This window comes from Pempheris klunzingeri, chromosome 22, assembly GCF_042242105.1.
Source record: "Pempheris klunzingeri isolate RE-2024b chromosome 22, fPemKlu1.hap1, whole genome shotgun sequence".
Classification (NCBI taxonomy): domain Eukaryota; kingdom Metazoa; phylum Chordata; class Actinopteri; order Acropomatiformes; family Pempheridae; genus Pempheris; species Pempheris klunzingeri.
Genome location: NC_092033.1, coordinates 10922749 through 10937393, shown reverse-complemented (window position 1 = coordinate 10937393; position 14645 = coordinate 10922749). Strand labels below are relative to the sequence as shown.

Sequence of the window (14645 nt, the reverse complement as noted above, 5' to 3'; positions counted from 1 at the left end):
TCAGGGTGACTCCCTGTTGGGCTCATACATCATCGTCTGCGTATTCCCTCTTGCCTTCCTGGGCTGTTGTGATCTTGCGTCCTTGATGCATTGGTCCTTTAAACATCCCTGGTCTCTGCAGGATGCTGCTGCTGTGGCGTTATTCCCCCCTGACCAACTCTACACTGCAACATAAAAGTCAGTCTTAGTATCGATTGTGTCTGTGCCGCATTCTGGTCTGCTGAAGCTCCTCTGGCTCTCTGTGCCTCTTATATGCCGGATTGCTCCAAGTAGGACGGTTAAAAATTAAACACCAGAAACACACTGTCTTTGTTTGACTCATACCAAACTGTGCGTTTGAAAAATCCATCCTCTTATTCACAGAAAAAAAAAAAGAAACCGCAGAGCTAAGTTACTTTGAAATCACGTACAGTAGCTATAGTAGTATAGATTTAGCATTATGGTGTGGATTTTCTTCTAATGGAGATATTAAAGAAGTCGTTCAACATTTTTGGAAATATCCTCATCACTTTTTTGCCAAATGGTAGATGAAAAGATCGATACTTCTCATGTCTATACGCTAAATATGAAGCTATGGCATTACCCAGTTAGCTTAGCATCAAGACTGGAAACTAAACTGCGTAAGTGCAAGAAAGTCACGTACGTCGGTACAGACACGAGAGTAGTATTCATCTTCTATTCTAACTCAACAAGAAAGAAAATTAGCTAACTCACAAAATGTCAAACTATTCCTTTAATACCACTCTTTGGAGTGATGAAAGTTATTTCCACTGCATTTGTTTTTTTTCCATTTGATTTCATGTGATGATGAAAGTCTGCTTCACTTATGACTTTCTTCCTTGTCTTTCTTCTTATGACCATGTCTCTGTGTTTTTTTACCCTACTGTTTCCTCCCTTCATAGCTTCATTCCTTCTTGCCCAACCCTCTTCATCTCCTACTTAATACCTGCTATCATCATTTCTTTCTTCTGTCCTTTTTTTCCTCTTCTCTTCAGTGCTTCCATTTTCTCTGATTGGCAGGGAGAAATGTTTTCATTTTCCTCCCAGTTCTCTTTTCTTCTTTTTCATGCTCGCCTCTTGTTCAACCTATTTCCCTGCTCTTGTTTTGCCTTCGTTTTTCATCTCAGTTTAGTTCAGTGGGTCTGAGGACTCATCAAAGCTCAATCTGAGTGCACCATGCATGGAAAAGAGCCTTCCTGCCTCCTCTGCTTTCACATCCTTTGATATCCTCTCCTCACTCTCTTTCTCTCTCAAGGTCCACTTTTTGTGCCTTGAGTGACACACAAGACAGTGAAGGTCTCATGAAGGTTATGCTGTCATGTGTCGGTTTCTCTCCCTGTGTTATTTTACCTTCATGGTTTGCTATATGGATATTTTTTTCCCTGCACCCTCAGACGTGCACACAGACACACACACACAGCAGCAGGGTTTTGACTGCCTGAGCTGTTTGTGAAGCATAGCAGCAGGTTGTTGAGAGCTGCAAATGCCTCATTATGTAAGATGTGTTTACCAGATGCCAGTCTACAGTTTCAGTTGTCCTCTGTCTCACTCCCTCACTTGCTGCAAGCAATCATTATGCTGCTGTTTCCCTCTATCTGTCTATAGCTCTCTCTCTCTATTCACCTCTGTCTCTCGCACTCCTTTTCTCACTTGCATTTCAATTTTACATTACTTAAAACATGTTGGCGTCTATATATCTTATTATTTTAGACAGAATAAATAATAAAAACTTTTTTCTAGTTATGTACAGAAGTGCACACACAAAAACAAGTTGAAATGATAATGTGTTAAATGAGATAAAATGAGCATTTGTCTCAGAGTTTGATGAGTTTCCTTGGCCTGATTGACACATGCTTAACGGCAACCTAATTATAACCAAAACTTAATACCTTTATCTTATGAGGACCTGTAGTTTGTCCCCAAATGTGATGTGAGTCCCCTTAATGTAAATGTGAAATGAAAGAGCAAAACAGTCTATGGTAATATGTAAACTGAAATTGCTATTATTATTAAAATGTGATTAAGAAAATTGGTCATTATAATGACAAGGAAGAATTGGACAAGAATAATTATCATTTATCATAACAGAACAAAATAAGCAATACAAAATTGAAATGCTGCATGTAGAAGGTAGAAATATGGCATCATCATTTATTTTAGCAAATGTTTATCTATACGTTTTTCAGGCCTTGTTACTTTTTATGTGGTGTATTTCATATTGGAAAAATGTTGTGCCTATTAACCACTTGCAGATAGACCAAAACATTTACTTTTAATGTATAAAATTAAAAATCTAATTTAAGTTAAAAGAAAAACAAAGAAAAAAAAAGGATAAGCCCACAATGGTCAGTTACATAAAAGGGAATATAGTAGTAAAATATTATTAACGTTTTCTGCAGTCTAACCATTGTCCTCCATTCTTCCTGTCTGGTATCCAGCCAAAGCAGCGCACCTCTCTGTCTTCGTCCCTGGACGTCCAGAGGCCGGTCAACCACAGCTGTGAGCCCAGCGAGGTGAGCTCGTCCCTGGGCTACGCCAGCTTCAGCACCAGCCCCCCTGCTAGCCCTCCGCTCAGCCCCAACCAGGAGGACTCTGCGGGCTCCAACGACGACTGTCAGCTCACAGGTAAGAAGCATAAACAGGCAGGAGGGTAGGAAAGCAATTAGTGGTAAAGGCTGTCTCTCAGGCAGAAGTGAGTGAGTGTCGGCCCTGCTGAAATACACTCCAGCCTGACCTCCCTTAGGAGGAGGATCAGCAGCAATACAAATATCTCCTCAAGAGGGATATCACGGTACGAAAACTCTTGCAGGTCTTTTGACTTTGTTTGCTGCGTGGACACCAAGCAAAGCAATTAAATGAAGGATATAAAAGGATATGACTGTTGTCATTCAGAGGCAGTACGTTGTCTGTTATAGGGTTGCAACTAATTATTTTCATCACTGATGGAAAATATCCCTTATGGAAAAACTGTGTTGAATACCTAAATGCCCACATCCATCATGTGTATTAGCCAGCTGGTGGCTTGGTTAGTGGTTGGGTCGTGTCAGCTCCATTCAGTCATGGCATCAATAATGCATAAAGCACACATTTACTCTGAAAGTCAGTATATTAAATATCTTTGGTCTTGGAGTATTACAATGCTGCTCGGGCCATCTTTTTTTTTTTTTTTTCCTGATGTTCAAGCTTCTTCTTTCATTCTGTCTTTGTTGCCTCAGTGCAGGTGCTGTTTAACCTCATTCAGCGTAAAGACCAAATGAAACTTTAATCCCTGGGTCACAGGAAATTGAAATCATATTTCTACTGCTGTCATACATGAGGCAGGAGGTAAACACCTTAGAGGCTAACAACAGATTTTAGAGGGAACTGCTGGACTCAGTCACACTATGGACGGAGTGAACAGCACACCTTAAAAGCTTTCTTGGAGGATTTCTTGATATGATTCAGAATCTGCTGAAATTGACCAAAAATGTTATTTACTGCCATATCATATTAGTTCCAGAAATAAATAGTTTTAGTCATTTGAGCATACATTTTTGGGATTTCAGACTACAGCGCTATGTGAGTGCCACCTGTGTGAGGAATCCAAGGAGGGTTATAAAAATTATTCTGCACAGGATTTTGCCCTTTAAATACAGTCATGTGGATTTGACAAGTGTATGGCCGCATGCCATGATTTATTAATGATGGACCCACTGGTGTGTTTGCTAGGTTGAAGAGCATCAGACCATGAAGAGACTTTCAGTGTTGAGTAAAGGCCTTGTAACACCAGAAAGTGCCACAGCAAAGTCCATAAAAACACCTGATGCTTGAAGTGACATAGTATTAACTCACACGGCTGGTTGACCTCCTAGTTTGATGGTAATTTGTTTATTACTGTCAAAGTTTTGAGTTGTTTTCAGGTTTTGCCTTTAAAAATTGACTTTTCAGAAGTTTTTTGAGGTGAAAACGTATTCTTAACTTTCATATTACACTCCAGCGTGTTTGACTGGAAATTAGGATGCAAACAAACGCTTTCAGGGGAAAACTTTGCCGGATATCTCAAAAATGAGGCTCCAAGACATCAGCAAAATATACTTTCTCAGTCCTATGGGGGAGTCCCTTTTACTGTCAGACCAGATGAAACACTGTTAGTTTCATCTAATGACATCCCCCTACTGAGTTTAAAAGTTTCTCCTCCAAAACGAATATTCCCTGTAATGAATGAGGTGTTTTCTCACCAGAAGCTCATAATGAGGGCAGTTAAGTCTTAAATCTGCATGTAAGCACATTGCCGTGCTTTTATTTTTGTTAACATACTACAAAATGAGCATAAATACTAAATAATGCAAACATGCTTAGTATCCACATACATTTTTTAACATCATTGTATATTTGTCAAAAACATTGACAGATGTTTTTATGTCATGAATAAACCACAGTTTTGGGCTTCAATAGATTACTGTAGAAGTGTCTTAAGACCCACTTCCTGTGTGTCATTTCCTAGTCGCTCGCTTCATGCGTTACCATGGCGACGAGATTCCCTGTTGTCATGGCGAAGTGGTGGCCTTGGTGATAGCTAGCTGGTGACGTAGTTGTGAATACTTCCTTCTCTCACTTGGGTTTCAGTCCAACTGTCCCTCACACCCGCTGCTACAGAAGAGGCAAAGCAGGGGAAGCCGGTGCGTGTGCGTGTGTGTGTGTGTGTGCGTGTGCGTGTGTGTGTGTGCGTATGTGTGTGTGTGTGTGCGTGCAGTTCAGAGGCCCAGCTAGACTTTGATCTGAGTAGTGCCTCCAACTAGAAACACATTCATTATCAATCCACAGGTGCATGCTCTCTTTGGTTCTCTCATACACACACACACACACGAATGCAAAACTGAATAAGACATCTCCTATTCTCACTGAAGCTCTGCCACGGTATTTATGTAACAAGTACTATTTCCATATTGAAACCTACATACTGTGATGCGCCTTGGGCCCGACACTGATGTCTTTTGAGGACAAAAACTGAGGGACAGTTATTAATCACCCTGTTGAAAAGGGCTCAGTTTTACTTTCAACACACGTGTTTAATTTACTGTGTGTCAAAGTAATTTTTGGAAATGTTAAATGGTGAAAACACGAGAATTTCATGTCTTGGAAGATGTTTGTGTTTTGCTATTGATGCCAGTTATTATATCAGGATTTTATTAAGTATCAGCACAGCAAAGCTAGTACAGTTAATCAGTGCTGATACTTATTGGCACTCATAGCTAATTTGATAAATAAAAAAGTGACATTTTTCTGATGATGACAGAAAATGGTCATCAGAGCCACTTTGGAAATTACGAGCTTGGAGGCAGCAGCCGAGCTGCACTGACAGTTACACAGCAGTCGCTTTGCACAGAAAATCCGTCCTATTGTCCCATTCTTACTAGTGCTTTACACACAGCAGCTGTTACACACATGCATTTTGTGTTAGCTGTATGTTCTACAGTTAATCAGCCTGCTCGTTCCAGCTTTTTAACCTGCAATATGTCATAACTTGTCGGCATAACAATCGAGACGTTGTTAGCAGACAACACTCATGGAAAAAAAGTTTATTAACAGTATAGCCAATTTTAAATGATCTTCCTTCAATTGAATAATGATGTTTAAATACTTACTTTAGCACCGACTGCCAAGAAACATCTGTATTTCAGTCCTATTTTAGTTTGGTGTTCAGTACCCATTTCTAGTCATCAGTGGTTGTTTTTAATTGTAACAATGTTGAAATGATGCTTTGGACTTTCTAAAATATTACTTAAAACATCTTTCTCCAGTCAACTCCAATATATATTATATTTGATGATCCCATGTTACTGGTAATTTACAATTTTGTTAAGTGCTTCTTTGTTTTCATCGTTGGCCGAAAGCATCAGTGTGCCCGACATTACCCGACAGTAACTACTTACAAATCAGTATATTACAACAATATTTTATTTATATATTATTTAGTTTATGATTTACTTCAAATCAATCCAAACGCTCTACTACAGTATCATATGTTAAAGAAGTATTACAAGTTCCTGTAATATTTAGTTTGACTCTTTACGCAAACATAGTGCAACTTCAAGCACTGGAGGAACGATTGTCCTCCCTCATCTTCTCTATTGATTTGATTAGAATTCAGTTTGAATCCCTGCTGTTAAATGATTTTCTGTAAAAACTAGTACCAAAACAGGTAAAAAGTACATTTACATAATCTCTCATCATCACACATTATATAAGCACTACATGTATTCTAATTATGTGCACTTCCATGTGTTTCTTTCCCTCTCTCTCTCCCTCTCTCTATATGTCTCTCTCCCTCGTGCTCCTCGCCTGAAGCTCAAACACCAGGAATAGATTGGCACCCATTTATTTTTCCATTTAATTTCTTCAATATTTTTTTCTTCCTCCTCCTCCTCCTTCTTTCTGCTGCTTTTCTCATCCCTCCTGCTCTCTCTGCTTATTAGCTTTATGAGGCCCATTGTGGGGTTGCCATGGTAACAAGTGGCTTACAGAGAGAGAGAGAGAGAGAGAGAGAGAGGCAGAATGAGAGAAAGAGGGAGTATATATGTATGTGGATACAGAAGGCAAAGAGTCACAGAATTCAAAGGATGCCAGTGAAAAAGAGAGTGGGTGACGGAAAGAGAATTAGAGTCTAACGTTGCAGGGGGGAGGAGGAGGGGTGACGAACAAAAATCAGGAAAATGGAGAGAATGAAATGTGAGATTTCAGGGGGTTGGAGAGAGAAATGAGGACAAGAAAGTGAGGGAACACTTCCCCTGCACGCCATAAAAGGTCTTTCCTTCCTTCCTCTACACATCTATCTCTCTCCTTCTTATTCCTCTCATTTTCTTCCTAAAAATCCTGATCTGTTCCTTAACACCAACCTAACATTTATACAATAAATCTCCGGCCCTGCAGCACAGTATGCAGGTGTCAGCCACCTGCGTGGGCAGTTGGATAAAAAGGAGGCCTATTTATAACCTGATCCATCACTGGTGCTGCTGTTGATGCTTCGGAACTACAGTTTACGTAATATTGGACAATTCTCAAGAAGATATTCCCTCAGTGCCCTCGGAGCAGAGTGCCAAGTGCAATGCAGTGTTATGCAAAAACAGTGCAACTGTTGACGCAGTTGTCCTCTATGAATTATGCAGTGCCCTCTGCGACAAGTCACTAGCAAACAGGCAAAAGTCCGTATGTCTGTATTCAGTTATCTGGAATCTGTTAAGCTGCTTAAACACCTCACGGCTTCTTATGCACATCCTAATGTAAAGACATGCAATGTAAGTTGGTATTAATCTCATGTTTTTGTTCATTATGACCACTGGTCATAACAACATTTAAAGCTGCACTATCATTATTTTTATATAAACAGTGGGTCAGTTGCTGGTTAATACCTCACTCTACAGTTCCCCTCAGCTCCACGTACCCTTTGTGTCTTTCACCTCTTTGTTTTACAGGCCACAATTTTACTGTTTTAGTGGCAACTGCACAATGTCTGTCCAATACCAAACTGCAGGATGACAAAGTTACCAACTGGCCTGTAAACCTAGTGAAGGATTTAGCAGTTAAAGAGCCAAATATTTGCCTCAGGAGTTAGTGGAGGTGGTTCTCTGGTAGCTAGGGAGCTACATGCAGTTTTTGAGCAGTTAACCACAACTGTAGTCTATTCTCACATGTGCAGCTACTTCTCAAGCACACAAAAGCTAACTCAAAAGTGAGCCACAGCCTCGTACTGATGTGATTAACCAAGAAATGGAGCCGCTATGCTACACAGTTCACTTCATTCAACATGGGGACTCATTTCTGGCTTTAGTTTTGGTCAGACTTCACTTCCAGCTCCTTGCCATGATTAATATCATTCTCTCTGACTAACATAGTTTCATTTTATAAAATACTTTTCATAGATCTACATATACATGCATAATTCATGTGTTTACTGGTGTAAAAGCAAGTTCTTAGACTCTGGAGTCTTAAAAAAGAGGAAAGTCTCAGGCATTGTTGTGGCCTTCATACATGACGTACGTGACTTCATACTCTCTTCATAATGCAAATGACTACAATGAGGCTGACCCTGTGTGTGTGTGCGTGCGTGCGTGCGTGTGTGTGCGTGCGTGCGTGTGCGTGTGCGTGTGTTACACTGGCTGTATGTCTACTTGAAAGAGTTAAGTTCATTAAACCTCCGCTGCTTATTTAAGTCCTTTGTTCTCAAATATCACACACTTCCCTTGTACCTTCACATCAGCTCACACTCACCAACAAGCACACTCTTCCACACAAATGCACAATGGGTCTGTCGGCCTGACATGCTTGATTATTAGGTCATACTCAAAGTCAGGAGCGCCCTTTGTTTGCAGCACTAATTTGATACTCATGCTCATGCACATACACACAAACTCCTGGTTTTTCTTGAGTTTCCATCCAATTGACGCCTTCGCTTTGTGCTGTGCTCTTTGTTATACACAATCACTTTTGAAGCCTGTCCTTTTTGAAGAATTTCCTTTTTATTTGTTCGTGCCAGCATAGCATGAAGATAAATGGAATAAACCTGCTATTATTGGCCATTCAAATATTTAACTATAATCATAACGTAATAGAAAGAGGCATGTGCATATTGTGCAGCTTTTCTTTTCCCCCATATTTTGCAGTGAAGCAGGAAAGCAGCCGTGCTATCTGTGGATCTGCTCCCTCTGATATGAAATGACAGGAATTTTCCCTGCTGTTAAATGTGCCAAGTGAAATGAAACTGTCGTTCTCACGCATGTAAAAATGACTGCCGAGCGGGATCAACATCTCAGAGTTCATATTTGCGCCTTTGGACTCACCAAGTCGTACCACCCTCAGAGGTGTAGCTTTAATTAACACAGCAGTTTCATTAATGAGCGGGCTGGTTTTGATCACATCTTCTGTGTGCTTGTTTCATTTTGTTTTCACCTCAGGCAGTTGTGCTAACAAGACAGGTTAAGATTGGAAGGCTTTGTCTGGGTGGTATCAGTTGCATTTTTAGCCATATTAGCGGCACAGCTCTAGGGATGGCGATGTCAGTCAGCAGGTCCACCACTAAAGACTGAAATATCTCAACACAATTGGATGGATTGGATGAAATCATCTTCAGATATCCATCCTCAGAGGATTAATTGTGCTGGCTTTGATCCCATACATAAACCATCAGATCAGAATCAATCAATTTGTCAAATACTGCAAACCTGCAAAACTAATGAAATTCAGCCTCATCTGTACTTTCTGTGTACCTGTTTAACACCAGCATGTTAGCACACTGATGTTAGCATTTAGCTCAGAGCACTGCTGTTCCTAAGCACAGCCTCACAGAGCCGCTAGCGTGGCTGTGGGTGATGGTGACTCATGTTTGGAACACAAAAGAGACTGACACAGACGCCCAGACTCAGTTCAAAATAAAAATAAGAAAACAAAGTAACGAAATTCAGTGAGATGCAGAGAGAGGCTCATTCTGCTGCTGATCACACTCAGCAGCAGTTACACGGAGACTTTGGTGATAAAGAGCAGCTTTACAGAGCAGAGACTTTTCTAATTTTGTCATCCGTCTGTCATGCTACCTATACTTGTGTATATATGTTAGTACACCCCTCTTGGTAGCATTTTGTGTTGACAATTTTAGAAAGCAGCACAATTCTATTTAATTCTATTCAAGTTTGTTTCTTTACAACCTTCCTTTATATCTGCTTTCATATCACTAAAACTGCTGAAACAGAAAAATTACTAAAGCAGAAAAGTGTAAACATGATCTCAACTATGTGACTCTGAAGAACAGATTTGTATGCGAGTTGTAGACATCACATCATGCTGAGTCAAGTTACTCTGTCCTTAAGTCACCGTCTGCATTATAACAGATAGTTACAGGCTGCACTGTTACAGTTACAGTAAGTTTAACTCTCAATTGAGAGTTACTGCCAACTGCATTAGGTGAAAGTTTAGTGTGAAACTAATAACATAGCAGTTGGTTTGGTGTTACACTGTTCAGCTGGTGCAACAGGCTGCTAGATCCTGACATAAATGTGTGCCTAACGGCAATAAAACCAGATGAGGTGAAATGAGGATATCTTACCTTGATGTGCTTTTTTGTGTTTAACCTTTAAATCTGCATCTGTCTGCACCTTGAATAATACCTGTTTGCAAGTTTTAATCCTGTGTCCCTATGTTGATCATTCATTTGTATCTTGTAATATGCTCAAAAAAATCCCCCTTTTTTTCTTCCTATAAAATGTATAAATATTTATGATGACTCACTCAATGCAGGGGTGGTTACATAAATGTATCCAATCAAACTTGATTTGGGTTGACTAGCTAACCCCACAAATCATATAAGACCACACTTGACAGTGCGCTTGTGGGTAGCTAGCAGAATCATATCATGATAAGAGGTGAAATTTCAGCTGAAAAAGAATGTTGTTGAGGTCTGATTTATTCATTTAACCCATGTCCTCCTCCTCTGGATCTAAAAACAGGAGTATAGCTAAAGATGCTGAACTGTTTCACTGTGACCTTTAATGTTTTTGTGGATAGTTTGCTTTGATCATTCTGTTTACAGGTTTTTAATAGTTGAAATAGTTGTAGAAATGTATAATTTTTTGGTCACACGAATGCAAATGAGTAAAGGACATTCTGTCCCTCACAAAATTTAATCAAACGTGTTGCACTTCATAGATATGTTATATGTGGTCAATAAACAAAGCCAGATCACAGCAAAAAGACCACATATGCAGGAACTCACACACACATGCCATTTTGCTTTGAGCTGATTCAGAGATGAGTTGCTACTACTGCTACAAACACATACATACATGCATCCCACACACTCACACATACACACAGTTAATCAGTGGCGACCTCATATCACATTAACTCAGACCGTCCCTCTCTCTCTCACACACACACACACACACACACACATGGAATTTCAATGACGCTGAGACTGCCATCACTCCTGTCTACAGGAAACTTGAAAAATGGGTTACCGCGGGAGACGAGCCAGTTGCCGTGGCAATAAACTCTGCGTACTTGAATCAAGAATGAAAGTGTGAATTCAGTATCTGCAGACTGGCCCCTCGTCGCCTTAAGGCTGGGTTTAGATGCATGCGTTTTATCAGACATGAAGTAATGCTCTCAGCAGGGAGTCTTATCTTCCTCTCTCTGCCTCCCACGGGGGGGAGTTAAGGCTGACCTGTTGCACCTGGTGTCACAGACCTGAGGTTTCACTATGCACAGTCAGCCACAAATGAAAAGACCAGGAAGATACGGAAAACTGTCTCAGACAAAAAAAAACAGTTTTTGTACTACTTCTATTTATCTGCATCTAAAAGTCTCTCATTAGCTTCAAATATTTAGTAGATGTTCTGCACTTTTCAGAATTATCAGTGCTGTTTGCGAATGAAGAGTCTTTTGATGTGAATAGTTGCAATAAATATTTATGATTAATTATATACAGTGCATGCAGAGGGTGTGTAATTCCACATGTACATAGGATAATGTTCTATGTACATAATTATGGAATACTTTAATTGCATTATTCATATACATAACGTATGAAGATTGTTCAGTTGTATCTCAATTTAATGGAAGTATAACTGAGCTATCTACATGGCTACTATTTCCAAGATCACCTAAAAAATTTACAAAATACCCTCAATGCAGCTCTGAGGATCTTACTTAAATAGAGGATGTTAAGCTGGCATTCACTGGGACTCATCACATTTTGAGTGTAAGCCAAACCCACTTTCCCCAGTGTTACTTACTGTAAGAGCTTTTATGCTTTGAGCTAATGATTGTGACATTTTCAGAAGTGCGTCTATGGCTCTCACATGAATTTCATTGAATTTCTTGTTGCCTTAACAATTTCTAAAATCAACGATCTAGACTTCAAATCACTTCCTGTCATTGTTAATGCAATAAGCAGCCCACCAGTGCCTTTATGTGGGCCATCTTGATGTGGGTTTGCTAGCATAGCCCACCACTAACCTGGGCTATGCGCCTGAGGCTCAGGGAGCTGATAATGATTTATCCAGACCTGTGACGCTCAGGAAATAGGGCTCAGTCTTAAATCTCTTGGATGAGAGACAGCTCAGATATTACTCTGTATTTTTTAATAACAGTCAGTCCGACGCCACAAGAGACGGAGCTATGAACAGCGCTATCAGATGTTTGGATCATCTCCCAGCCCCTCCTGCTACCACACACACACACACACAGATGCACTGAGATGGTCCCAGTGTATGAGAGATAGTGTGTGTAGTATTTATAGTGTTTGTGTGTCTGTCTGCATAGACATGCTCACAGTTTATTTTAGTCACTTACCACAAATTGAAGGAAACAATAAAGGCAAAGCAAGTTTATTTGAATAGCACTTTTCGACAACAAGGCAGTTCTTAGTGCTTTACATGAGACAGCAAGGCATTAAGAAAACATTTAAAAGAAGCAATTTAAAAAGACAATTTAAAAAGACTTACATTAATAGGATTGTTACAATGAGTAAAACAAAATCAGCTAAAATAGAACAATAAGACAAATCAAAGAGTAAACCTAATTACAGTGTTGCTACAGTGCAGTGCTGGATAGCAATACTTTGTCTCATGTTTGACTTAATGAAATGCAGTGGCAAACAGAAATGTTTTAAGACCTGGTTTAAAAGGAGTGCAGATTACAAGTTTTGTGGTAGATTGTTCCAGATATGTGGTGTATACAACCTGAATGCTGCCTCTCTCTGCATTTAGTTTTGACACTAAACAGATCCATCCCAGACCATCATAACACTGAGAAGAAGAGAGCAGAACAGATATATAATTTGGCCCTAAACCATTCAGTGCTTTATAAACTAAGAGTAGTATTTTAAAATGAACTGGACTGATGTGAACCACTCTCTTGGGACTTGAGCAGCAACTGAATCTGTCTGATCAATTTTTTAGAGTGGTCTGTAAAGCCTAAGTATTAGTCAAGGCTACTGAGCATAAGTGGTTGGACAACTTTTCCTAACTCCTGCTGGGACATAAGTCCTTTAATTCTTGATATATTCTTTAGGTGACACTAGGCTGATTTTGTAATTGTCTTAATGTGGATGTCAAAATTTATGCCAGTCCATGAGTCCATGACTACACCATGATTTTTGGGCTGGTTTGTGGACTTTTGATTGTTCTTGTTTGAATCCAAAGACAATTAAAGCTGCAAGCAGCGTTGGAGGGCCCTCGCACCTCCGTGCACGTCGTGGCGTGCGGCGGCTCCGTCCTGTTGCTGGACTCCGACCCTTCCACGTGATAAAACAGGGATTTTACTGAACAGAACATCAGTGCTTCTCTTCTACAGCTGACTCAATCAGTGAGTTTGTTTATGTCATTGTGTTACTTCAATGCTTTTAATGGTTAGTTTGGATCCAAAGAAATATTTATGTAGCACACAACAACACAAACATTCTAACCGAATGAGGCAGCAGCAGAGCAGCAGCTTCCTGTGTTCTGTGTGGTAAAATCCCTGTTTTAGTGAATGTAGTCTGGTGTGTGTGCAGAGAGCGATATAACGGTTGTTTGTGGTTAAACCAAAAGGATCTTCCAGGTCTCTCTCTGTAGGGATCCTTTCCATGATGCTGTCACACACTTAGAATAACACTCTGAGCCTGTCAGTGGATCAAACAAGCAATTTTAGTGGACCTACTGTGATCAGGTGCAGTTGGCAGTCGACTGAGGCAAACTGGACCAATTTTTCACTTTCCACTTTAATGTCTGACTGAGCTGCAGTGAAACGAGGAAAGCTTCAGTGTGACTGCAGGATTAGTTGGTTCTGTCATGAGGAAACCAGCTGGAGGTTCCTGCAGGGAGACTCTGACCCATGTGACGACATGACACCTCATCGCTTCACACCGTCGCATACTAAGAGCAGAAGATGGGCCGCATGTGTCGTACATCCTGATCACACGCCTGAACGCAACACAAGCTGATTTGTAACGCTGCAGTAGGAAATATTACATTATAATTCTGGTTGAAATAACCCATTTTGTCACTTCAATATTTTTTTTAAGGTTTCCTTTAAAAACAAATGTGTCTGAGTGCTGTTCCCTTTGTGTTTAGATTTTTTTTGGCCTGTAAATGCACCAGTGATAATATCTAATTATATGAAAACACACTTTGTCCGTGACTACTCAATTTAAAAGAAGAGCTGGAGCTGGAGGCAGGACGTGGTTAGCCTAGCTTAGCATAAAGAGTGGAAGCAGGGGGAAACAGCCAGCCTGGATCTGTCCAGAGTTCAAAAACACACCTGTGAACACCTCTAAAACTCATAGACGTAAAGACGTTGTGTCTGGGTTGAGTGTGAACACAAACAGAAATGTAAAATTAACACAGTGGTTTCAGGGTGAGTTACGTGCTGGAGTGACCTCATCTCACTCTTGGAGAGAAAGCTAAATAGCACATTTCTGAAAATGTTGAACTGTTTCTTCATGCTACAATTAGACAATTAAATTAAAATGACATGTCATTTTATTATATGATACACATTATAATATTATTTTTATGTGCAACATTAAATCAAATCAGATCAGCTGATACTCAGTAAACAGTCCTTGATTGTATCCCAGTATGATATGAACAGTAAGACACCAGTCTGAAGAGTTCTGAACGATGCTCTACAGAGGA

The 14645-nt window shown here is 40.0% G+C and overlaps 1 protein-coding gene across 1 annotated transcript in view; it reads left to right on the top strand.

Annotated features, from left to right (window-relative positions):
• The window catches only part of anks1b (ankyrin repeat and sterile alpha motif domain containing 1B), a 205926-nt gene that overhangs the window by 124233 nt on the left and 67048 nt on the right, over positions 1 to 14645 (top strand). Inside the window, exon 13 of the mRNA XM_070853570.1 lies at positions 2439 to 2625. Within this exon, the coding sequence (XP_070709671.1) occupies positions 2439 to 2625 (187 nt within the window). The remainder of the gene's footprint in view (positions 1 to 2438; positions 2626 to 14645) is intronic.